The sequence below is a fragment of the Ixodes scapularis genome, unplaced genomic scaffold, assembly GCF_016920785.2.
Source record: "Ixodes scapularis isolate PalLabHiFi unplaced genomic scaffold, ASM1692078v2 PGA_scaffold1__304_contigs__length_218370807, whole genome shotgun sequence".
Lineage (NCBI taxonomy): Eukaryota > Metazoa > Arthropoda > Arachnida > Ixodida > Ixodidae > Ixodes > Ixodes scapularis.
This window is the reverse complement of record NW_024609846.1, coordinates 92,997,815-93,023,066: the sequence shown is the minus strand read 5'-3', so window position 1 is coordinate 93,023,066 and position 25,252 is coordinate 92,997,815. Positions and strand designations below refer to the sequence as shown.

The 25,252-nt window shown below is 46.7% G+C and overlaps 1 protein-coding gene across 1 annotated transcript in view; it reads left to right on the top strand.

Annotated features, from left to right (window-relative positions):
- The first annotated feature begins 388 nt into the window (after positions 1–388).
- LOC8042832 (guanine nucleotide-binding protein G(I)/G(S)/G(T) subunit beta-1) overlaps positions 389–25,252 on the top strand; it is a 38,383-nt gene continuing 13,519 nt past the window's right edge. The window contains exons 1-4 of the mRNA XM_042290269.1: positions 389–541; positions 16,762–16,815; positions 18,849–18,994; positions 24,278–24,341. Coding sequence (XP_042146203.1) covers positions 389–541; positions 16,762–16,815; positions 18,849–18,994; positions 24,278–24,341 — 417 coding nt within the window. The remainder of the gene's footprint in view (positions 542–16,761; positions 16,816–18,848; positions 18,995–24,277; positions 24,342–25,252) is intronic.

The following is a 25,252-nucleotide window of genomic DNA, read 5'->3' as shown; positions in this document are numbered from 1 at the left end:
TGCGGCTTTCTACAACGGAGTCAAAGCTTGTTTATTATAATCATCACAGTGAGATTGAACCAAGACATATCAAACGCGGGTGCTTGGGCCTACTGTCCAATGAACGCGTCGAAGGACGCTCGACAACAGGCTCGAGTCATATTGCTGAGTTGGCATCGTCCGAGTATGGTGACGTTTCATGGAAGAGAATGTTTGCAGGCCTTGACTGCACTAGTTGGTGTTGCTTTCTGTCTAGGTGGCCCGAGCTCGGGGCTCTAACAGCCTACTCGAGTGAAGCGAGGGGAACGGGAACGAATACGAACAAAGGAGCAAAAATTACAAAATGAAACAGCTAAAACATAAAAATAATCAATCCGTCCGGCATAGAAACGTTCAATCTGGGGTGCCCATGGGCAGCGTACTGGGCCCGACTTTGTTCAATGTTTTCGTGAACGACTTGGTGTTCTCCTTAAAATCTACCCCATTTCTCTACGCCGATGATGTCACACTGCTACAACCTGCCCTAGGCCTTAGGCACTATCGGGAGCTGCAACAGGACCTGGTCCGTATACACCAATGGTATCTCATATCAATTCCCACCGCTGCCCGTTTCAATCTGGATGAGCATCGTACCGGCGTGCGTTCGTGTATCGGGGCGTTCATAAAGTTCGTATTATCGGCACAAAAAATGAAAAAGAAAACGGAACAAAACGGGCATCAACATGAGCGCGCGTCCCTCTAGTTTCCGCACAATAGAAACATCGCATGCTATAGTAGCTCGGAACGCCGCTAGGTAGTCGAAACAGAATGGCACCGCCCGTCGGTGCCAAACACATGCAGTGATCTTTTATTTTTTTATTTTTTTTTTTTCATTTGAAGGGAAGCAATGCTAAGGATATTCATTCCAATCTGGGAGCGTTGTTCGGGGACAACGCTCCGGTTTATGACACTTTGGTTAAATGGCGCAGACGCTTTTAGTGTGGCCAAATAAGAGGAAAGCATTTCAAGGACGCGGCGACCAAGTGATTGCTGAAGTGGAGCGATTCCTGAACACTCAAAACTTGGAGTTCTATAACAATGGCCTCCGGCATATGGTGCATCGCTGGAAAAAGTGGGTGACTTTTGGTGGCGAACATGTAGACAAAGTCTCAGCTTCTACTCGAGTTCGAGTGCTGAATCTCTATTCCTTCGTGACAATAATACGAACTTCATGAACGTCCCTCGTATACTGCGTGGTGCAAGTTTAAGACCCCAGGTTAGCGGTTGTACCGCACTGGCTAAATTGCTCATCTACAGATGAGACACCAGACGCCCACTGAGGAAGACTAACTTCCTGCTGTATAAACATACACACAACAATTAGCTTTTGTCAGTGATAAACCTTCTGCTGCTCAACCAGTGATTCCCCCCCTCCCCCTTTGTTTTTTGTGAAGGCACCCCCTTAATTCGCAACGACTCCTCTATTCACACTGCCCCCTCTAACCCCCCCCCCCCCCCCCCCCGCCCTAAAAGTTTAGACCCTCCCCCCCCCCCCCCCCCCCCTTAATTTTAATTCCTGGGGAAGCCCCTACGCTCAACTCTTCCAAAGGCTCTGCCATGCTGGTCTCCCACAGGCAACAACCTGATGAGCAACCGGCACTAACCATTGCTGGCGACGACCTGCACCGCAGTCATCAAACGTTACGCTCGACCATCGACTCGAATTCACTACACACATCAACGAGGCGTTATCAAGAGCCAGGGGATGCCAGGCTTTATCCCTCGAACCTCTAGGGGTGCCGGAGCCGGTACCCTCAAGAACCTTTTTACTGCGCTCGTTCTTCCTCAGCTCGAGTACTGTTCTACAATATGGAACCCCTCACAAGTTAGCCTCATTGCATCACTAGAGATCTATACAACGTCACACTGCATACGCTGTCCCGAGCAGATTCCCCAGCGCCCTCCCTGTTACCAGGACTCCCCAGTTGCTCAAAGCTGCAGGTTGAGACACTTTGGCGCTCCGACGGAAAGTGGCCCTGACCAGCGTCTCCCTCCCCTGTGTGATGAACTTCGACACAGCCGTGATGGCGCTCTTTAACCCCTGTTTGCGCGCACAGAGCGTCACCGTACCGTTCATCCATACTATTCTGGGATCCATATCACATGAGCGAATGACGTTTTAGCGAACAGCGACATTTGACCGAATAACGGGGCACCGCGCTGCGCTTACGCCGCTTCGCGGCGACAGTCTGCAACGGCTCATTACAAAAATGTGAACCCGCTTGGGCTACTCGAAAACGCCGCTTTGCGGCGTCCGACTATTCGCTAAAGTGCCATTCGGTGAAACGTGGGCGTTTGCTAAAACGTCATTCGATCAAGTGAGTGCCTCCCACTATTCAGATATGGCGCTTACTGACAAACGCGCCGACAGTCAGCCTGGAAGGCGAGATCAGTGTAAAGGAGTCCTGGGGGCAAATTTTGGCAAAATACAAAGACGAGGTGTCACGCGAACTACACGAGGGTTTTGAGATCAGGGCTTAGGGAAACAAGTGCGTCAGCGAAACGTCTTTGGCCGTGTCTACGGACGAGTATAAGTATTTAAAACGTGAGCTGGGCAGGGATTTATTGATGATTGCGCGTTCCCGTTGGGAATGATAGCGTGTGCTTTTTACAAATAAACTTCAGTTGAGAGTGCGCCCTGTGTCGTCTCGTGTCTCGGTCCGTGTTTTTTTTTTTTTTTTTTTTTTTCTGCGCTTTATACTCTTTGCAATGTACAAACTGACCCATCTGAGCACATTATTGCAGTTCTGTAGGGACTCTGTGCGTTCCCTCCGCGCTTACCAGACTGTCACTTTGCCTCCCCCTTCCCATTTCAGTTCCATTGTTTTTATTTATTTATGTGTATCTGCGTGTGTAAGTGTGTGTATAATGTCTTGCATGGTGCCACAGACGTACGGGTACGGGCCACTGGCCTACTGTGGTGACCAAACTCCTCAAGAGTCAAACAATGAAATATAAATCGAGCACGCATACGCAGTCACCACACCGAACAGGCAACGAGCTCACGCACGCAAACAGGTGGACGGCCGCATCAGCTACATCACCAACAGGTGCAGCCAGCCTCCCTCCCTCCCTCACCCGCCGCGACCTCGTCGTCCGTCTGGGAAAAAGATCGCCGCGCCACTTGCAAGGCTTCGGCCGTTGGGCGCGTGGTGCAACGGGAGCGAAGCCAAAGGAAAGGACAATATCGGCGGCCCTAATTGCGTTACGAAGCGGCTGGCGTCGCACGGTCACCCAGGCGGCACGAGACACGCTACGCTGAGCGGGAAGCGGCTAACAAAGTCCCCGCAGTTGACTACACGCCGACGACGACGCCGTTCCACCGACGGCGGACCCTCGCGCGCGCGCAGCAACAGCGCAAGTTGCCGTCGAGCAAGGAGCAGCCGTTCGCCGCGTCCGCTCTCTCAATGCGCAGCTATTACTGTCTCGTTACCGCCTGTTGCTCCCGGTGTAGTACCTTGTGTTGTCTCGCTCCCGCAGCTGGAAGCGGGGATTCCGTCGTCTCGCCGGCAACGCACTAACCATGGTGAGTGCCATCTTTGGTGGCTGATGCGCGCGTCGATTGATCGCTGCTTCCCGCACCCGACACACTGTCATAATTAATGCTCACTCCTCTTGCTTTGTGATTCGTTCTTTCGCTGTCCTAATCGGCTGATTCCGTACTCGCATTGGCTGGGGAACTATGTGCGAGGCTCGCCACATATATAGAGTATCTAGCCACATCTTGCCTTTCTTGAATTGACCCTGAGAAATATGAAGTGACTCTTCCTCAAATCACTTGGGAGAACCAATCGCTGCCATTTAAGGATGAAACTCGGCAGGTGACGACGCTTAAAATATACTTACTATCGTTCAAACTTAAAAAAAAAAAGTTGTTTTTATGCATTGGAGCACGGTGAAACGCCATGCTCACTGCCAGGGTTGTAAAAGTTAATTGAGCAGAGTATCTAAGATACAGTTACTCAGGTAAGACGCGCCTCAGGTACGTACCTAGATACTCATTGAAGGATGTGCCTACGTGCAGATACACTTAAGTTAAAGCTATACTTTCTATTTTCATGAGAACTGCAAATAGTAGTGAACGGAACGAAGACTTCGACCAAAAAAAATGTAGTGCGAAACGTGGATGGAAAACCCTCTTCGAGTTTTGAAAATTAAAAAAAAGAAAAATATATACCACTGGTTTCGCAAATAATATTAACAAAAAAAAAAAAACGCGTGATTAATCATTGAATTAACCAAAATCAAGACTGGTTTAAAAGAGTCGTCGTGAAATGTGCAAATATACTTACGATAATATATGTATATATATAGAAAGAGGAGGAGCAAGAGAGAAACAGCAAAAAAGACGGGGACACAAAGTAAACATGACAAACGCTAACTTCCAACTGTTTTTACTCAGGAAAAAAGCAAAGCATATACACATACGCAAAGCGGCAACAGATATAGCTATATAGTCGGTATCCGATCATGCAAAAATTGAAATTCACTTCCATAAAGGACAATTGACGTGTCACTGACACGTGCAGCGCCACTTTTGTTTTAACGCTTGCTTTGACGAAAACCTGACGATGTCTTTCGTTTGTCAGTTGTCGCGTCCGACGCTCCCATTGGTCGGAAGCGCTGACGCGAGCACGCTTCGACTTTTCCCTCTCTCCCCTGCGCTGACAAACTGACCGACACCGCCGAGTTTTCGTCAAAACAAGCTCTTTCGTTTTCGGCAAAGTCACGCGCACAGCTGGCGCGGAGCCAGAGAGGAGGAGGCGCCGCGCAACACCGCCTAGAGAACAAAGCCGTAGTGCTGAATGAGATGGCCCAATCAGAGAAGGACAACCCTGGACACAGATTGAAAAACGAGTGCTGCGTCAGCGCTCGGCTTCAAGTCAAGTTTGAGCGGAACGTTGATCTGTGCCTAGCGTTGGCCTTCTCCGATGACGCCATCTCATTCAGCACTACGGCTTTGTTATCTAGGAGGCGCGCGCCGCGGCGCGGTGGAATGCGGGCGTGCTATGTTGCCACTCTGCCGTCGCCGGTTGTTCTTCGCTCTGGGTTTCCGTACTGGCGGTGCGTGGGCTATGATGCGTGTGTGTAGTGAAAACGTTGGATACGGTTCACTCGACGAGTGATATGTACGCGGTTCCGTCCACGAGTGGTATAAATGTGGTGCTTTCGACGAGTGATATGGATGACCGTATCCAGGGGCGTCGACGTACTCTGACAGACACAGTACAAAAAAGGGGGCGAAAAAAATTACAGGAAGATCCACTGGTGGATTTTGGTGGAATCCGTTAGTATGACCCTTGAGAAACACACGGGTCCCCCTTTGGGAAACGCTAACACTGACCGCGTAACAAAACAAAAAAGAGGCAGCAAAAAAAAAAAAAAAGAGCAAGCAAAAGGGAAAGTCACAAGAAAAAAGTGAAGGGTCAGCGTTAGCGTTTCCCAAAAGGGACGTGTGCGGCGTTTTCAAGGGTCATGCTAACGCATTCCCGAAAGGCCCTCCAATAGATCTTCCCGTATATTTTTTTTAATAAAAACATTTTTAAAAGTTTTTGAGCAACAGTTTTACGTCTTCTCCCGCGAGTCCTTATCTGATGAAATGGCGGAATACAGCCACAAATGTTGCAGTGCATCGGCAAATGCGAGTGATATTTATTTTCTACCGATGGTGCGTGCTCCCGTGCTCGATCATTAATGCGTCGCCCCGTCTGGCCGATGTCTGGGCAAAAAAAGATGGCCGCGCCACTTGTAAAGCTTCGACAACGCTTCGCCGTCTCGTGCACCTTGCGCGTGCGCATCCAAAGCACTGCGAAAGGCAACGGTCGCGAGCTGCAGGCAGGGGCCCGTTCACACTCTTGCGATTTCTTAAGACCGGAGAGGTTAAAACGCTTTTTATGCCTTTCTTGACAGCTTACGACCAGCGCGGCAGCAGCGCAGCGGGTGTAAGCCGTCCCAAGATGTTTAAAAACCGGTCTTGTCTCAGTCGGTCTTAGTGAAACGCAAGTGTGTGAACGAGTCGATTAAGAAAGTCCGATAAACAAAAACCGAACGTGTTCGTATACAGCGCCCATTCAAAACAGATTTAAAGGAAAACACCCGAGTGTGTGGCAGTTCTCTGTTTTGCGCCGTAGATGCTCGTAATATTTTTTTTTTCATATTATTTTTTTTTTGTCTGCGGCATTTCTGCGTACTTTTGTGGAAGGTTGAAACTAGAGCTGGGCGTTGGGAGGCGATACCTCCTCCCTTTGTTTTGCAACAGACTGACAGGTTCGTCTTGCTGTCAGTCTGTCAGAGCTGGCAGACAAGTCGTAGCTTTCAGTCTGCGAAGCTCCATCTCATCGGCAGAACGTAACGCCGTACAGGCAACGAATATCGGTTCCCATACTCCGTTTCACTCCAAGTCCCAGCGAAGCCGACGCCCGGTGGAAACAGTCAAGCAGCACCAAAAGTGCAGCACCATGGAGCTCGTCGTCTTTGTGCGTTCGAATCACGCACTGAAAAAAAAAAAAATAATAAGCACGAATCACGACGCATTCACGGTGATGGCAAACGCGTAAAACCGACGAGCGCCGTGACGTTGCACTTCTTGGTGCTGCTGCGCGCACTTACGTCGTATCGACAATTTTCAATAGGCTTTCTATAGACTTCTTTTTTTCAACCGAAGTCTTGAGTATACAGGCGATCGGACTGCTATCAAACTTCTATAACCACGTGTGGATAAACTTCCTGTCACCATATTTCTATAGAATTTCTATAGACTAATATCGAAGATGCAGTGCGGAGAACCGGCGTAACACCCAGTTTGAGCCTACCCCCGGAGGCTGCTTTTTTGAACCGTGACAAATAATTATCGCGTCTTGCACTGATTTGTAGCTGGAGATGTAGCTAACAAACCCTCATGAAACACATTTCGTATAGCATATTATAAGCGAAAAAAAAAAAGCAGCATACTTGTAATCTTTTTATCTTCCGGGATGGTGCTCGTTCAAGGATTGCCTTTCAAGTGTAGTGAACACTACCGAATTACTGTTATGAGTGCTCCGTGGCGTGCGTATTTGTGACGTCTGCATATGTGCTGTTGTTCTCCTTGGGGCCACTGCATTTGGGAGTACCACGTTCGTGGCGGGACGCTCTACCGCGAAGCGGGTTCGTACTCGCGTGGCATGCTGCTCGTTGAGCGCAAACAGACGCCAGTCACGTTGGTAATGGTGATAAACTCTGTTTAATTACAATGAAACAAAGAACAAGAACACAGCGGCTATAAGCTGGTGAACGCCGTCGGTGTGGAGATCGCCCACGGCCGAACGGTAGTTCACAAAGGTACAAAGGACGGGGTAAACGCTCACCGGTGCGCCGGACGGTTCCCCGTTGTCGCCGCCGCCGAATCCCAGGAAGAGGAGAGCGGAGATACTGCTGTCCGCTGGTTTTAAGATAACGGCGGGGGCGAAGTGGCCAATCAAGGAGCGACACGTCGATCTCCTTTGTGCGGGGGTTCGTTACGGAAATCGCCCCAAAGGGGGAGAGGAGGAAGCCACTCACAGTGGTAAGCAGTGCCACCTCTCGCTACGCCAGCGCGGCCGCCACGGCGCGCCAAAACGCTGACGCGACAGAATGTTGAGGGATCACAATAGACCGATCTCACCAGGAGCTGCGCGACGCCACCGCTGCCCCGGTGCATCCTGGTACTTGTAGTTCTCCCCAGTTTTCCGGCCGCGTCGATGCGCGCCCGGCGTTTGGAAGTTTTCGGGTTAGCACGAGACATTTTGCCAGGTGTTTACTCATGGTTTTCAATCGTTGGCTTTACATGTTGTATGTCACGGAGCTATAATAACAGCAGCAGGCAAAAAGGCCTCGGATATTATGTCTTCCCGCAAGAAAGAAGCATGGCAAAGAAAGGTCAACAGAGCCGGACAGAGCGGCAGGAAAAATAGCGTTTTACGATTTGTTTCGCGATTTGCTTCATAATTTATATCCAACCTATTGCACGTCAGCTAAAATGTGTCAGATTACAAGGCACGAGACATAGAGCGTGCCGAAGTGTTCTGTACGCTGGAATCTCTCTGACCATTTCCTCCCTAGCTGTATATTCGTTGGTCTATTTCAAATAGGACCTCCGCCCTGCCTTGTGGAGGCTGTTTTTAATACACTTCTTGCTCGGTGTATTTTGGTGGTTATAACTGTTATTGCGACGACTTGTTTCAAGCACAACTGTACTTCAAAAGATCAGGACAATCACTAAAAAAGAGCAGCGATTCCCGATATGCACCACTTGAAATAAAACAACCTTTTCAGAAGCAGCCTTCATTTTTTTTTTTCATACAAACGTGAAAAGATTACATAATGCAATTTAGAAGTGCAATACGTACTTACCGCCAAAAATGTAACAGACGAACCTCATTCATTTTGTGGTGGTCTATTAGGCTGGTATTACTGATCCATTCTGCACTAGCACCAGTCGAGACCGCAGAAAAAAGCTTCCTCCGTCAGGCGACTGTTAGCGTTCGGATCTTGCGCAAACAAAATAAAACTGCATAGAAACTGCGCACGAAGAATCACCTTCACCCCAAGCTTTCAGGTATCTGGCATGGTTGCTTCTTTTTGATAGATGCCAATTATTACGACGCGTCAGGCATGACCTTTCTGTAGATCAGTTCTTTGTGTGCAGGCTTCTCCCGCTGTTCATCTGTACCCTGTCGCACAGGCTGTCAACCAGAATGAAACAACTTTTAGAAAACTATCGCTGACCGAGAAAGTCTATTTAGCTCCTCTTACTTGATGGCCACAGTGCACACGGCAAATGGCGAGTCCGTGTTTCCAGGAATGTATCGTAACAAACGTAAAATTAATATTCCAAATTTCAATTTTTTTTTTTTTTTTGCGAAGAACTGATTCTTTGTTGTTGGAAAGAGGATAGAAACGTTGCTAAGATTTCTCTCTGTTTTTTTATACGATTTCAATAAAATGTATATCCAAACTCTATACGCTAAGGTCTATAGAAAGCCTACAAAAGCGACAGTGGATAGAAAGACGAATACATTTTCTTCAGAATATCTGTAGCCCGTATATACACTGTTTTCTTAAGAAATTTTGTAGCAAGTTAATAATTATTTTTTTTTAAGGGCTGGCCGCTTTCATTTTCAGCGTTCGTGCGTATGGCGCGTGATTTGCTCGCTTTCCGAAGCGACGAACGTGCACCTGCTGGGCTGAGGAGATCGCACGCTGGGCTAAAGACTCGTAAATATTGGAGTAGTGTATTCCCACCTCCAGGGCCCGTTTTCTCGAACGCGAACCGTGGTTTAAAGTTAACTATTGTCCCTAAAAGGGGAAATTCCAGGTCACGTGACTGGGAGAGCAGGGGCGCCGAGGGAGGAGCAGTAACTAGAAGCAAAATGGCCGCGGCGTCGCTTAATGAGGGCTAATAGTTCTGCTTGGTTCTGCTGAACATTCATTTCGATCTGGCTGTTATATTAATGACTCACCATCAACCTATTACCACGTCAAGCAAAGCGATAGTTCAGAGGGACTACTAAACTAAACGACGGCAGCATTCCGCGAACGCATCATCACTCTTCAGCAGTCCGGGATCCAAGACGTGACGGTACATAAGCCTTGCAAGTGTTTTTACGGTGAGTAAAAAAAATGTTTTGCGAACGAGTGTTGGTGCATATTTATACTAAGACGTTTAATTTGTTACACTATGCACGCCAACTCGTGAGCAGCGATTACTTTGCGGAGAAAAAGGGTTATCCTCAATAAAGTCTTCGTTCGGGGTGAACAGCTGAGACATTGTACTGTTTTTTTGTTCACAGTGCGCCGACAGTATGCCGACAGCATTGAGGTTTCTACATATCCCCGGTGGCCAGCAATTCAACGGTGACGAGAAGCTTAGCTTCTCGTCACCGGTGAATCGGTTGGGCAAACGGAAGAGAGGGCAAACAGTTCAGATCAGCAGGAATCGCAGAAACGTCCGTCGCAAGGAACGAAAACGAGACTACAGCACCGGCGTTGCCAGACTGGAAGAAACACGGGAAAGTTATGCGTTGTTTATGGCGAAACATATTGAAGGAAAAGTTTGTTACATTTTCGAATATTCGTCGACAAACTCTAGCATAGTAGCTAAAATTTCTTCGTACCATCGGAAGCAAATAAATTGGTCTTCAAGTACAACATTACTATATTTTGACTCAAAATACCATACTAGATCGATGACAACCAGCGGAAAAAGAGGATAAACAAAACGACTGGCTTTTTTCACCGATAGATGGCGCATCTTATTGCCCAATCAAAAATACTTATTGTTCTTCTATATCCAGCCGTTTATAACAGTAACTAGGTACTTTTCCCGTCCTAGGCACCGTGGTTCACCAAAATGGGTTTACCATCGCTTCGAGAAAACCGCCCCAGCTCTTTGCCCGCCTTCCCGCGGTTAACTGTCCCAACGTAGTGCTGCAGCCGGTGTGGGATTGCATACTTTATTAGAGAGTTCTGGTATTGCGTGTAGGAGCAAACGCAAGCCCGTGCGTTTGCGTGAGAGTTGTGCTCCACGTTGCGCATGCGCGTCATCGCCATGCGCCAATCCAAGACCTCAATTATGGGCTCTGCGCACGCGCAGTGTGGAACACACAGCGCTAGCGTTGGCTCCTATACGCCATACTGAAACACACTACTGTTTGACCGGCTTCCAACGCCTACAAAGTGAGCTGCAGTGAGCAGACGTCCAAGCAGGTAGGCTTTCCTTCGAACTGGAAAGGCTGACTCTGGCAAAACGACGGCGCGTAAAAATTAAACAAACTAAATGTTCTAGGGTTTGGGAGGATATTCGCGACGACTTTGGAAGTTTTGCCTATTGTCAAAAGTCGCGACTTTGATAGCACATATGCTTTACCCACAATTAATGCAATTTTACAGATTAGCTCAGATGTTTTAATTGATTTTACACTATTTTTATTTTATAACTGGTTAATTAAAATGCTGCAATTGGCATCAGTGATGATAATTTGCACACTTTTGGTTGTCATAATTGTTCGCGGGTTTGAACTTAATCATAAGCAACAAATTATTTTAGAGCTTGAAGAACTACGTATTAAGATATCTTAATTTTATTATTATTATAAATAATAATTTCTACAATGTAGGCCCCAATAAACGTCACGATCACAAAAATACGCCATTTAACCATAATAGTCTTTCCAGAAAGGTCTCATTTTGTTTTCTTCTTATCATTGAAAAACTGACATTGATATCATGATAGACAAACCGTCACACACTGGATGTAATATGAGGTCCTATGCGACACGCGTTGCTTTAAAAACACACACACACTTCAGCTCATATTCCGTGTTTGGGTTTTTGTTGTAAGAACAGCGTTTCTTAATGTAAACTTTTTGTTTACATATTCTGTTGTTCTTGTACTGGTAGTAATGTGAAAGCCAGGGATGGGCAAAATACATGCAAATATGTATCGAAATACAAATACAAAATACTTCGTCAAAAATTTATTTAATTACAAATCTAATTACATTTCCGAAAAAAGCATTTAAGTACAAGATACAAATACAACCAAATGTATTTAGTCTCCTCCAAATACTTTTCCAAATACATTCCTCAAAATTTGCGTCAGCGACTTCAGGGCACCTGCAACGGGTTTCTGGGTATCTCATTTTACTTTTCCATCGCACACTCGAGAGCTAGTGTGCGAGGCTCTAGTAACGTAATAGAAATATAATCACAAAAAAAAAAAATGTAATCACCTTGGACGTAATAGGTGAAAAAAGTACAGAGCTTCAAGCAGCTTTTTTTTGTCTATTACATTTTGGTATAGACCAACAAAGAACCGAGACGACCAAGACGTGCAGCACTAGCTAGAGAATTTTTTATTGTTGCAACTCATACTAGTTACGAAAATCTGGACGACCCGCGCATTTAGAATGTTCCAGGCAAAAATATGGATGGAAATCAGGCTGGAAAGCATCACAAGTTGTCACAGGCACTTATTTAGCCAGTCTGCCTGTGAACGCCGATTTCGTCACTATTCTTGCCCTGGACTAGCACCGTAATCGCAAAGTCACTAAACGCTTGTGCTTGATTGAGAGACAGTGTATTCGGTGCAGAACGTAGTTTTCTTCCTGCTCTGGACAGTGACAATAAATTTGAGGGATGTATTTTCGCCCACAAAAATTGTACTTAATTACAATTGTATTTGAAATACCCACGTTTTAGTATTTAAATACACACGTCAAATACATTACCCAATTTGTAATTAAATACAAATGCAAAATACACAAAGTATTTGAAATACGTATTTCAAATACTTCTATTTGAAATACTGCCCATCCTTGGTGAAAGCTATCATTCATCTAAATACCCCAGAACCCATTAAAAGGCCCGCAGTGCATTATTTCACACGGCAATTATTTGAGCAAGAAAAGGCAGCGAGGACGCACAAATATCAGCACATGATCTTTTCAACAAATGCAGTATTCCATGTTACATTAAAGGGACAATAAACTCTTCAAACTATTTTGAAGTGCCTGGATCGGGCGCGTATGTCACAAAATAAAGTTTCCCCGAACAACTTCTTTAACCCAATAATTACGCTGTGAGACACATTTTGAGTTATAAAAGAATCCAAAATTAATCCAAAATAAAGGTTAGTTTCGGTTTCGTTAAAGAATTATAATGTGCCTTCTGACGTATATAGTACGCGAAACACCGTCTTTGTATTGTGGATAAAGAGACCACCTGCCCTCATAACACCCTAGCTTCTTCGTATAAGCAGAAAATAATTTGTCTTTCAGTGAAGCCAGCACACTAGCCAGCACCCAGCACGGCCCAGCCGCGGCCACGCATCTCCGACCCTCACTACAACCGCCATCTTGGAAAACCAGTGGCGCCACCTCGAGTGAACTGGAGTCGCGATATTAAACTCGTGGTCACACTGGTAATACACCATACAAAAGGCAGTCTGCACACAGGTTCGAACGCGAGTCACCGCGAGATCCGTGCTTCGAATGCCGCCTGGCAATTAGCTCAAGGAAAAACCTGGCACGCGGCATTCGAACCACGGATACTGCGGCGACTCGTGTTAGCAGACTGTCTTTTGCATGATGTATGAGCAGTGTGATCCCGGCTTCAGGGTTCCGGCGAGTCTTAACAGCAGAGACATTTTTATGAACAACGCGTTTATAAGCCGTGCGCACCACGTACAGTTGCACGCACACAGAAACCATAACTGCAGCATAGAAACTGTTTACGCGATTCCGGAATCACGACCCCGACTGCTCCCCCACTCCATATACTCGACGATTGAAAGACTCTCATATCGCAGGCGACCGCCTTCGTGATTACGAATTGGTCACAAGGACGTTGCTGTGTTCTCGTTGATATTTTTCATTAAGCGTAACACCTCGAATTTCAAGCAATGTATCTCCAAGTCAGAAGCACTGGTCAACCATTAATCCGATACAGTCGCTAAAACAAGCTTCCTTGAAGCTGTTCGAATCGGGTGTAAGCTCACTTGCACCCCTTCCTCCGCCCCCAGCAGCACACCTTTCTATACCCTTTTTACACCCATAAAAATAGAGGTGAAGGGTTTCATACAACAGCGCTCTATTTAGCAACTAAAAGGGTGTTTTACTCGAAATAAAGGTGCTGAAAAGGTGTTGTCATGAGGCTGGGAGTCTCTGAAATAGTTTACACCCTTAGGGGTATAAAAGGTTTAAAATGTATGCTTGGCTGCCTTGAAAGTCAAGACCGACGCGCACACACGCAAACAAGATCCTTGTCCTTTTTTTTTGTACGGAAATTTCTGTTTTTTTTTTATTTTTATTTAGGTTTCATGTCGTAGAAATATACTATCAGAAATGCGATCAAAGGCAAAGACGACCAGAAATTAATTTTAAGACAACGGCCTCATATAACACATTATAAAACATCGAATTGTTTTGGTCGTCTAAAAGTACACCCAAAAACTCAAAGAATGCCGTTCCTTAAACAAAAGATCCGCGTTGGATATACTCTTTTTCTTCTTGGATCCTCCTAACGTTTTGGCCACTAGTTAGGGCGATTCCAATTTTGGGAAAGTGTTGTCACGAGCGCCAAGTTTGCAAAAGATTAATAAAAGGTATTGCATAAACTAAAACGTTCTAGTGGGAATACTTTATGTAGAAAAAGCAGCGTTAAACATATCTTAATTGCATATTATACTATCGCAAGATGCTCCATCGCCGCTTCTCCTTTGGAACCAAATGCCCCCAGACCCAAACTACTTTATAAAATAGGGCTTAAACTTCTCCTGTCACGGATAGCGCACGAGGTAACGTGTTGCGAGTATCTTATTAGAGAGTTTTGGTAGTTCGTTCCGATACCTCCGATAACGATACGATGTTTGCGCAAAGGCGGCGGCGGGGTATCGGGTATCCTTATCGGAGTCATCGTCAAAGGATCTTCTAAAACTCTCTGCAGCATCGTTTTACTACGTTCTCGAAGGCTCTGTTTCATGCGATTCAGACCAAGTCACCCGGTAATAATAGGGAGGTGCAGTTTTTCTCCCTCCATGCGCTCTCCTCAACGGAGACGCTGCTAGTGCGCTAGGTGCATACTGATATACCCTTCGCTGCGGGGTTCCGAATCTTGTGGGGCGGGTTGCGCAGAGCGTTGCGGGACGGCGAATACGATCTACGAAAGCTTTCTGATGCTCGAGCGACTATGCAAGCGCCTCGAGGTGTTCCCCTCCGGTTAGAATGCGTTTCAACAAAGGCCGAATCCACGGCCCCTGTGAACCAAACGGGGCCTCGGAACGATGAACGTGACAACGCACCACTGGAGTGCACACTCCCGCCATGGAGAACTGTCACGTAATTCACTCCGTTCACTTTTTTCTGGTTGGTTTACGGAGGCAGTAACTTCCGCCCTTTACCAAGTTACGCTGAAACGGAATTTAGCAAACGCTCGAAGAACACTCACTATACCATGCGGTCACATTGCTAATGGGACGAGAATAAAAGGCTCGAGGTACACCTAAGCACTTCTTATGAGTTGTGAATGCGAAAGCACTCACGCCGCTCTTCGCTCCCTTTAATCTGCGGCGTACAACGCGCTGACTTTGGGCGTGAAACGGTGGAGCCGCTGCCTCGCGGACACTCAGCGCCATCGGCTGAGCGATCGTTCAAACTGTTGGGTGCCTTGCGGCGCGAGGAAGGAACACACAGCAACGCAGTTCCCAGCAGTACGAACCCCTTGGTTTATTCCGTGCGCCGCATATATTGCCACGCGCCGTACAACCGATAAGAGGCGAGAGAACGCGGTGATCAGTGATAACACAACAGTGTGATACAGTCAGGATGACACCACACAGACTGACGCGCAGCGGCCAATGGGAGCCTCGTCGACGCGCGCCAGCCAATGGGATCAAAGTGCAAAACGTGCCGTTGGCTAGCTTTGCGCGTGGTTTCATTAAGGTGCCGTTTTGCATGGTTTCAAAGCTGATGACGTCGGCTCGCCCCTTGAGACAGTTAATGCTTTCGCATTCAAATATGAATCAAATTGGGATTTAAATCAGGATTCATATCGTGATTTCAATTAGGATTTAAATCGCACCGATTTGACCGCAATGATATAAATCAAACACTTTTCACCAGAACGGTATTGAAGATATTTTCTATTTACCGTTTCTCTATCGCTGTTTGCTTCCCGGCCATTTATTTTGTATATGATTCAAAGAATGGTCGAGCAAGAAATATTTATATCAGGCAACCATTAAAAAAACACACGTCTAGCGATAAAAAGTCACTTTTTTTCTAGCTGAAGTGATTTAAATCTTGTCTGAATTAAATCAAATAAATCTGATTTAAACCAAATAAATCTGATTTTTTAATCGTGATTTTATTCCACCTTGCTGCTAATACATAATTCAAAAGACAGTCCGGTCCCTGAGGCGTGTTTGTATGACGTTGGTCATATAGAAACTCTCTGCAGCCATGCTCGAAAGTCACGAATGAAGCGAACATGAAAGTACTCGGCAGAAATCTGTCTGGTTGGGGGACAGTTTTGAAGACGACGAGGTTAGGACCTACCGCTGCTGCGTACCTTTAGTCACCCCCGCAAAAAACTTGGGGGACGCTTAAGCTTCTCCTTTAAGAGTGGAACGTGATAGCGTTATCGGGCCCCGTACGCAAAGCCTTTTCACATAGACCCGCGCTCGTTCCCAAGCCGTGCAATCGTGTGTGCGTGGTCTAGTCGGTAGCGTCACGTGTCATGTGACGTCACGTGTTTTCATTGGAATTTTCCCCGGGAAACTTTTTCGCCAAATTTCGCGGGTCGATAGGGTCATGACGTCACAGATACGTGTGAGGTCACACGTGGCTGCGCGAGTTGCATTAGGATAATTTTTGGTAATTCGGACAATGTGAGCGACCACCACGTGTCTTTTGATACGAGCAGTCTGACGACTGCAGGACGTGGAGAGTCATCTCATTATCGCTCCCTCAGCCGATCAGATGGCGGAATTAGCCCATCAGAACGTCCAAGAACCAATCACGAAGTAAGAGGCGTACGTTCATAATGATAATAGCCCCCCCCCCCCCCCCCCCCCCCGAGGTTTCTTTAAGCTTTCGATGGCCATAGGAAGAAATCGACGATACTCCAGCATCTTCGTATAGGGAATCCTGACAACCGTAGCAAAGAAACGTACATCTAGAGGGAATTCAATAAATCCTGGTGAAACCGAGATCCTCCACATTTCAGGAGGACCTAGCCGACCTGAAGAAGGAACTGGAGGACCTCCGCACCAAAATCAAGGTAAGTGTAAACCACGCTGGTGCGTGGACCTGGGGCTCCGAGTTGGACACTCGGCCGGAAACGTCGGCCAGGTCGCCGACCAATGCAATTGGCCATTGCACTGCGCCTGACCTTCTGGTGCTGGCCAATCCGAAGCGCGGTGGTCGGCCATCTCGCCGACTTTCTCGCCGAGAGTCCAACTCCGAGCCCCTCGCGGCGCTTATCACCCGCGGGAGCCCAGTAAACAACGATGGCAGCCTGTACAAGGCGAATTCTACAGCTTGCGTTTATTTTGTTTGTTTTATAGGTGCGCTCCCGCGTGCCCATAACGAGATCCCATCAGCGCGGGATCTCGTAAAAAACATTTCGACGCAGAGCGTTTGCCAGCTGCCAGCGAAAAAAAAAAAAAAAAAAAAAAAAAACGTTTTCTTGTTACAGTGGTTGCGTTGAAGGCCGTCGCAGGCAACGAAAAACGACTTTCTACAGAACTTTAATAATAGTCAAAAAAGAAAAAGAACAGCCGGGGAAAGCAACAGAATTTAGCGGCATAAACCTTTTGTTTATTTTTTTTTTTATTCTAGCGCTTTACAAACGACATTTTCCCTCAACCATGCTACTTCAAAATACAACATGGCGAATATGCGAACAGAAACGTCTATTATAGGACCTGAAGGAGGTGTGCGAAACTTAGAGGCACAAAACGTGCGAAATGCAGAAGAAAGACAGACAACGTCTCAATCATCCGCATTAACCTCTACTCATAATGTTATTTAGCGCATCCACTCAACAATAAGTAAACTCCGTTTAGCATTGCGCTGCATGTGAAAACCAAAGCTAGGCTTCAGACTTTTTTTTTCCAATTAACCTGACAGCATTGCCAGGAAAAGTAATTGAGTATAGAATGCATCTCCGAAGACTTTCCACTATGTGTGTGTGTTTGTGTGTGCGTGGTGTATCTGTATGTGTGTGTGTATGCACGTGATTTCTTTCCTAGTGATCCTAGAGTGATTCTTAAACTATCACTGGACAGCGATGATAAGCACACTCGGAGTGATCTCTGGCAGCGAGCGAGTGATTCGAGGTATCTTTTCAAACACCTTCACACGACGGTGTCGCCACGGCAGTTTCCATCCATTGCCCCTCCCCGGGACAATAGGGACTTTTAGCAAACCGTTACCGTGTTCCGTCTACCGGACTACCGGAGCCTTTGAAGCATGCTTTTGAGCGCGCGCCCAAGTGGTACTATGACCGCTGGGCGCGCTTAAAAGCATGCTTCAAAGGCCCCGGTATAGTCCGGTACGCGGAACACGGTAACGGTTGGCTAAAATACCCTAATAAATACTTATTGACTCAGTCTTATGGTTCGGCACATCGGTAGTTTAGCCCCACGTTGCAGTACAAAAAAAAAAAAAAAACTTTGTCGAAATTGCGAGCTAAAAACATACTTTTCGTGTAAGGCCCGTCAAAATATTAGGCAATGGAGAAAATCAGCCATCAGCGTTAAGTCCCCGTTTCGAACTCTAGTTGTTCACGTTCTACCCATTAAAGAACACGGCAAACATTCCGAGTAAGCATCTGACCTCGCCGTCTCCCTCCGCACGATCAAGTCTGTTGCTATTGTCAGCGTCACCATTGCAACGAAATAAGCGTCTTCTTTATGGAGGAACGATAACGCAGCGTATGAAGCCACCAACGACAGTCGTCATCTTTCGAATTCCGTCTGCTACCAAAGTAAACGCGGCAACGCCGACCAAAGTCGGACGCTGAGAACGACTCCCTAAGTTTGATTGGGGAACCCAAAGCGGGTCCCCTATTATAAATTTAGCAAAATGCCTATTGGGGATCCGTTGGTCATCGCTTGGCGTCGGAGCCCCAGGCGGCGGCTCGGAAACGTATCAAGCCGCCGTCAAAGACAAAGGATAGTTACTCGCTGCTGTAGACGTTGAGCTGCCAGCACACCATCGCGGACCGAGAGTGTGGGAGGGGTGGGAGCCCCGCGGCCGTTTATAGCCGGCGTTGTTTATGTTGCGTCGGCGGCCGCGTGCACGTTCCAGGAAGCCCAACAAGCAGCCGTCGACAAGACGTTTGCCGAGGCCCTGAAGGACGTGGACAAGGAGGCTCGGTTCAGGCTCAAGCAGCGCAAGGTGCTCAAGGGACACATCTCCAAAGTGACGTCCGCCCACTTCTGCGGGGACAGCAAGTACGCGCAAAACTTTCTCGAAATGTGCCGTCTTTCCTGCACTACTAAGATAGAGAACGACAGAGAGAGAGAGAGAGAGAGGAGGGTGAAGATTATTGCGGATTGCATCTAAGTCTGGTTCACACACTTGCATTTAGTTTCAACAAAAAAAAAAAATCTTTTTCGCAGTCAGTTTAGTTAGATTTATTTGATTTAAATCGTAACAATTTGATTTAAATTGCTGTAGTGAGAAACTAGCGATTTTTTCTATCTCTAGATGCATTTTTAAACATGGCCAATTGATTATAGATACGTCTGATCACTGAGATTGAATTAAATAATTTTATATTGATGTGAAAGCTGTCATGCTAGAACAAAAACAGCTTCATTTCTAAATTTAAAAAGCTCTTTTTTTTTTTCGAGCTCTGATTTGCTTGTAATAGAACATTACATTTCTAGATTGCGTTTTTTTGCGTTCTGTTTTGCGTCACGTAACTGACGAACAAGGTGAAAGGTAGAAAGGAAGCTCGACGTGCTGATTTCCTCAAAAGAGAACTGATTTTTGTTCGTGTATAGACTGATATAAATCTTTATTGCTCGATGATCATTTGATTTAAATACTAAACAGATGCACACAAAAGCCTTAAATGATAGCCGAACGGAAATGAAAATGTACTTTTGGGATTACGTTTGCGGGAAAAGTTTGATTTATATCGGGAGTCTCCAGACCCCGAGCACGCGGGCCAAAGGTCTTCCGACCGGCCCGTAGCTGACCGCGGCCCTTCCGCGAAAAACCAACGGTCTTGGCGTCGACAACTTTTGCGTAGTTGGAACGGAGAGATGCGCGGAGGCTCGGGTTTTCCACTTTTAATTGGGAGGGGCGGCTGCCACCGTCTATCGTCGTGGAAACCCATCGAGACAGCGGAGAGAGCCGTCTCTGCTGTCTCGGCAAATCCGGTATCTCGGTGCGTTGGCTGCAGCCATCTTCCTCGATGCAGCGCGATGCACATGCGTTCTCTCGGTCTGGAGTTTCCAAACCACTCGGGGAGGAATCGGTGATGAAGGCGCGCTGTCTATAGCGCGAATGACCGAAGTAGAATGTATTCTCCTATGTAAAGTAGTTGTTACCGCCCTGCAGTGGGTACAAGGACCATATTACCATTAGAACACTTTCTAACGCAGGTTTTCAATTAAAAGAAAAGCACTATCATATCAAAATTTGAAGCTATTCGTTTCTCGCTGAAGCTGTTCGAAAGTCATGACTATTCGATTCATTTCTTTTTAATTCGGTCACAAAAATGGCTATCCGTTCATGTCTAAAAACTAAGCCGACATCACAAAAATATGCGAGAAGAAATCACTGGTCGAGTCTTCCGCCTTGGTCAATTCTGAATATTGTAACAGTATACGAGAGACGGCGCTGGTTTAACATAACTAATACTGGATCTCAACTTCGGAAGTTCGAATGACACGGAGCTTTTGCAATCATGCACTTCCGGTTTCAGAGCGCTGCTTCTAAAGAGAAGGAAGCGCCTTCGACGCCAGAACCGGCTGCCAAGACTGAGAGATAAACGACATAACATTACATAAAGAGGATATAAAGGAGGTGGGGCTCTCAAAGATTCGCGAGTATACTTTCCGAAACTCACCTCTAATTCTTGTCTAAAAGAAATTGTAATATATTTTTATTTACGACGTACCCTCTTTTCCCAGTCTCTCAGTGCATCTTCATACACCCAATACAGAAAAGAAGGCTAAGCAACCGGTCATTCTTTTTTGTTTTGTTTTTTCTCGCAAAATACAAAAAGAAACGAGGCGTGGTTCGCCTTACGACACCTGCAGGGCGCTGCCTTCAAGATGCTTTCAGCAGTCATGATTTTTAACGAGGATGAAGTTGAGAGGCTGAAGATACAGAATATTACAGTTGAGAGAGCTAGTAAATACAAGTATCTAGGAGTATGGATATGTGATGGTGCGGAATATCTCGGTGAGCATGAAAAGTATATAATAGGTAAGGGCAACAGAAATGCAGCTGTAATGAAAAATAGAGCACTTTGGAATTACAACAGGTATGAGGTGGTGAGAGAGATTTGGAAAGGGGTCATGGTGCCTGACTTGACTTTTGGAAACGCAGTTCTATGCATGAAATCCGAAGTGCATGCGAGACTAGAAATAAAACAGCGCGGAGTAGGTAGACTGGCTTTGGGGGCACATTGCAAAACGCCAAACCAGGGAGTACAAGGAGACATGGGATGGGCGTCATTTGAAAGCAGGGAAGCGGTGAGCAAGATATAATTTGAGGATAGGTTGAGGCAAATGGATGGGGAGCAATGGGCACGAAAGGTTTTCAGCTATTTATACATGAGGAGTGTAGAAACAAAGTGGAGACAGCGCACTAGGAAATTAAGAGGAAAGTTTTTGGGCTATACGCCTCGCAAGTGGGCTCATTTTCGTCTTCTCCGCATGAGAAAGGAAGTAGCGGTGACGTCAGAACGCCGAGCCCTGATTGGCTGATCGCAACCCTCTATCTGAGCGTCGTCTGCTCCTTTGCAACGTCGTCTGCTCGCAACGTCGTCTGCGTCTGTCTTACCTTTCCTGCGACTTTCGGAAGTCGAGCGAACTCGACTTCGCCTTTCAGAGAGGGCAGACAAAATAATTCGAGCGGTACGTTGTTTTTGTCTAACAACTAGCAGACGCGCATCAAGGAGGGAAGTCAGAGGACTCACTGGCGAGGTGTCCCGAGGCGCCGAGGTTTGTTTGCTAAGAACCGAGAGTGAGGGTAATTAGTGTCTGCAAGTTCCCTCCCAAATACTCTTTCCCTCCTTTCGTGTGCGGCGAGACTTCTCACTCTTTAAAGGGGTTATGACACGTCAAAAATAAAATATGAGATAACGGTACTGCTAGGACCCATTGTATGTTCCTATAATCCTGCTAAATTTGTTTTAAAAAAGGCGCGATAATTTCGTGGATAAATCGATTTATATGCGGGCTCCTCGGAGGGGCAGATCCGGGCGGACCTGGAGGCTGATGACGTAGCCAGCCTCCAGCGCGGTGTCTCCTTGCACGCACTCACAGTCTTGGCTCTCTTGGCGTATCGAGCAGCTTCCTCGTTTACCTTCCACGTTTCGAACATGCGGTCCGTGACGATTACGTCTACGGCATCGCTCGCCTTGTCGAAGTGTTCGACATTGATCGCAGTAGCGATGAAAGTGATTGCTATCAAGAGGTGTTGGAAGCTGTTCATTTTGACTGCGACCCGCTGGCGACCAGCTCCAGCGACGACGAGTAACGGACGAACTCGCCGTGGTCACCGTCGTCCCGGAATATCTCGCAGGCGCATGCAGGGTGGAAGGTCAACGGGCTGGGGGTGAGAGCGAGAATAGCTTTCGGGTTACCGAGTTGTGTGAGCGGTTTTGATCTTACCGCGACGAGGAGAGCTTGAGCAATCATGGGGGCGCCTAGAATGAGAGAGTGTTCATGGTCACGTGGTTTATGGACACCATGGTGTGACTAACTTGGGCAGTGTTGCCTGGTCGCCAGATGAAAATGATAAAAATTCGTAAATTGAATATTGCTATTACCAGAGCTATAAAAATCGCGTAACTTGGTGTATATACTAAGTAGCCTATGAGCATTCTATTTCAAGAATAATCTATCCGTTTAATTTTCATGTCATAACCCCTTTAAAGGCGTCGGCGGGTTGGCGCAGTTAACGTCGTCTGCTTTACGTCCGCTAGTCGTTGCGATGGCTGCTTTACCTTTCCTGCGTCTGTCGGAGATTCACCGCTTTTTTACCGGCGAGAGTCACCGTTGCCTCGGAAAACAAGGAGATGACAAGAGGAAGAGATTGACCTCTTAATCTAAAATTGAGGTCAGCGATCAAAGTATAAGACGGGAAGGGTTCACAAGGGTCGCGCGGGCATATTCCATTCAGCACGCCAGCCGGTCGCGGGCAGACGGTCGCGGGCAGACGGTCGCCGAGTCGGAGTGCCTGCTAGGCCTATCTGCCGTGCTCGCTTGGTCGTTGTCGGTGGAATCGTGGCCGTTGGAACTTTTCCCGGGTGTTTGTGGATCCAGAGTTCTTGTTCGTCGTGGTCTGCTTCAAGTACTTTTTACTTTCTTCTTGATGCTTGAAGTCGGGACGCGTGAGAAGCGCACGTAGAAAAATAAACGTCGGTTGGTCGTCCCGACCGCGACGCTGTCGGCCATGCTGATTTGATCATAAGAAATGCGTAAGAGAGCTTCGGAGCTGTCGTAGGATTTCGTCGTAAGCTGCGCAAAACTTACGAAAATTTCGTTTTGTCAAAACGAATTTGTTCTCAAGTTTTGTCTTACGCATATTTTTGGCGTAAGATCGTTTTGTGAACCTGGCCTCTGGCCTCTGCACTTTCGAAAGTCGCAGGAAAGGTAAGACAGACGCAGGCGACGTTGCGAGCAGACGACGTTGCAAAGGAGCAGACGACGCTCAGATAGGGGGTCGCCATCAGTCAATCAGGGATCGACGTTCTGACGTCACCGCTACCCCCTGCGCAAGAAGCAGACGAACTTGCCCTCCGCATAACGAAGATACGGAAGAGCAAGTCTCAGTTAAGAAGAAAGTTAAGGCCACAGAAAGAGATCGGTGGCTAGAGGGAATGCAGACAAAGACGGCTCTGGAAAGCTATAGATTAAACAAAACAGTTATTGCCAAAGAAAGCATTTATGACAATCCTAGGGGAAGCTCGTTGTTGTTTCAGGCAAGGACGGGTGTTCTGCGAACCAGAACATACAGAGTGAAGTACCAGAAAATGGATACAGTGTGCACTGCTTGTGGAGAGGAGGACGAGACGGCTGAGCACTTGATACTCTACTGTAAAGGGCTTCACCCTATGCCTACCGAAGACAACATAGAGTTAATAAAGTCATTGGGTTTTAGAGACAGCGAAGGGAGAGTGGATTTCAAGACTGTAGAGATTACCAAGCAAAGATTAAGTGAATGGTGGCAGAAATCGAGAGAAAACTAGGTATTTTCTTATTCACTGATGGCAAGGGGGTTTCATCGCCTCACTTTCTTTGCACTGCGGAGTGAATATAGATTTCACATTTAAATATTCTAAGCTTAAATGATAAAACAAAATAGCTAGGTGGCGTAAGCTACCGCCCGATCCAAAGGGCTCAGCCGTATTCATCTATCTATCTATCTTTCCTTCTCGCCTGACGCTCCCCCCTCCGCCTTTTACAGCAACCTGATTATCTATTGCTTTGGCGCCGAAAGCATGGGTACACGCACTATCTTCATCTAAATCCCCTTGCGTCTTGTTACAGAAAGGCAGTGTCCGGTTCGCTCGACGGAAAACTGATCATATGGGACGTCTTCTCAGGCAACAAGGTGAGTTCTCCAGTTGCCGCGTCGTTTGAAAACGTCCATAATTTCAAACGTTCTTCGGTACCTCGATGGCGAATTATAGCATGTTCAATGTTCAAAACGTTGCTTTCCTTGGAGAAAGAGTTTCTGAAGATTGGAAAAGTTTTGCTCGTTGAAAATTAAACAAAAGGAACTCTTGCACACACGTTATTCAGGAATAAAAGTACGATGTCGGATAGAGTCAATGAAACCCCGTTTTTGAGGTATAATAGTTCAACTATGCACCGCGGAAAGCTGAAACACCGAGTGAATGTTACTCTGGCGGTGGTGACAGAATCTGCAAATTTGAGAATAAGGCGTTAGGACCAAAAGATCAAACGAAAACAAAAACCTTCTATACTCTTTTCCTCTCAAGAACCGTTGTAAAAAGAACTCCGGTTCCTCGCGGAGCATTTCTAATTTCCCTCTTTATGTAGAGTATTACGATATATGAATAGGTGAATTTTAGATTATATATGTGATATCTTATCAAGAGGTACACGTTTCAAACGACAAAAAACATCCCCTCTTCGTCCGACAACCAAATCTTGTAAGAACTACTTCGCTCGGCGTATGAACAATGCGCAAGACTTCCTTTTCTCTTGAAGTGAAAACTAGCATGTGTGAGCCCACGTCCACCTAGGCCTAACATTTGTCAAACCAACAAATACGATTCTGGACGCTTCACTGAAATTAATGCCCGTGGCATTTATTTCAGTGGAACAAACTTGTCATCGAGTAAGAAAATTATATTTGTCGAACGCGGCTGCCGCTTTCATGGCAGACGCGTTCGTCTTAGCGTCGCCGCCTGCGAACGTCGCGTCCCTTGTGGGACGCTGCGAGACGCACTGGCGGCGACACGCACTAGGTGGTGCTGCGTGGATCCACAGAAGTCG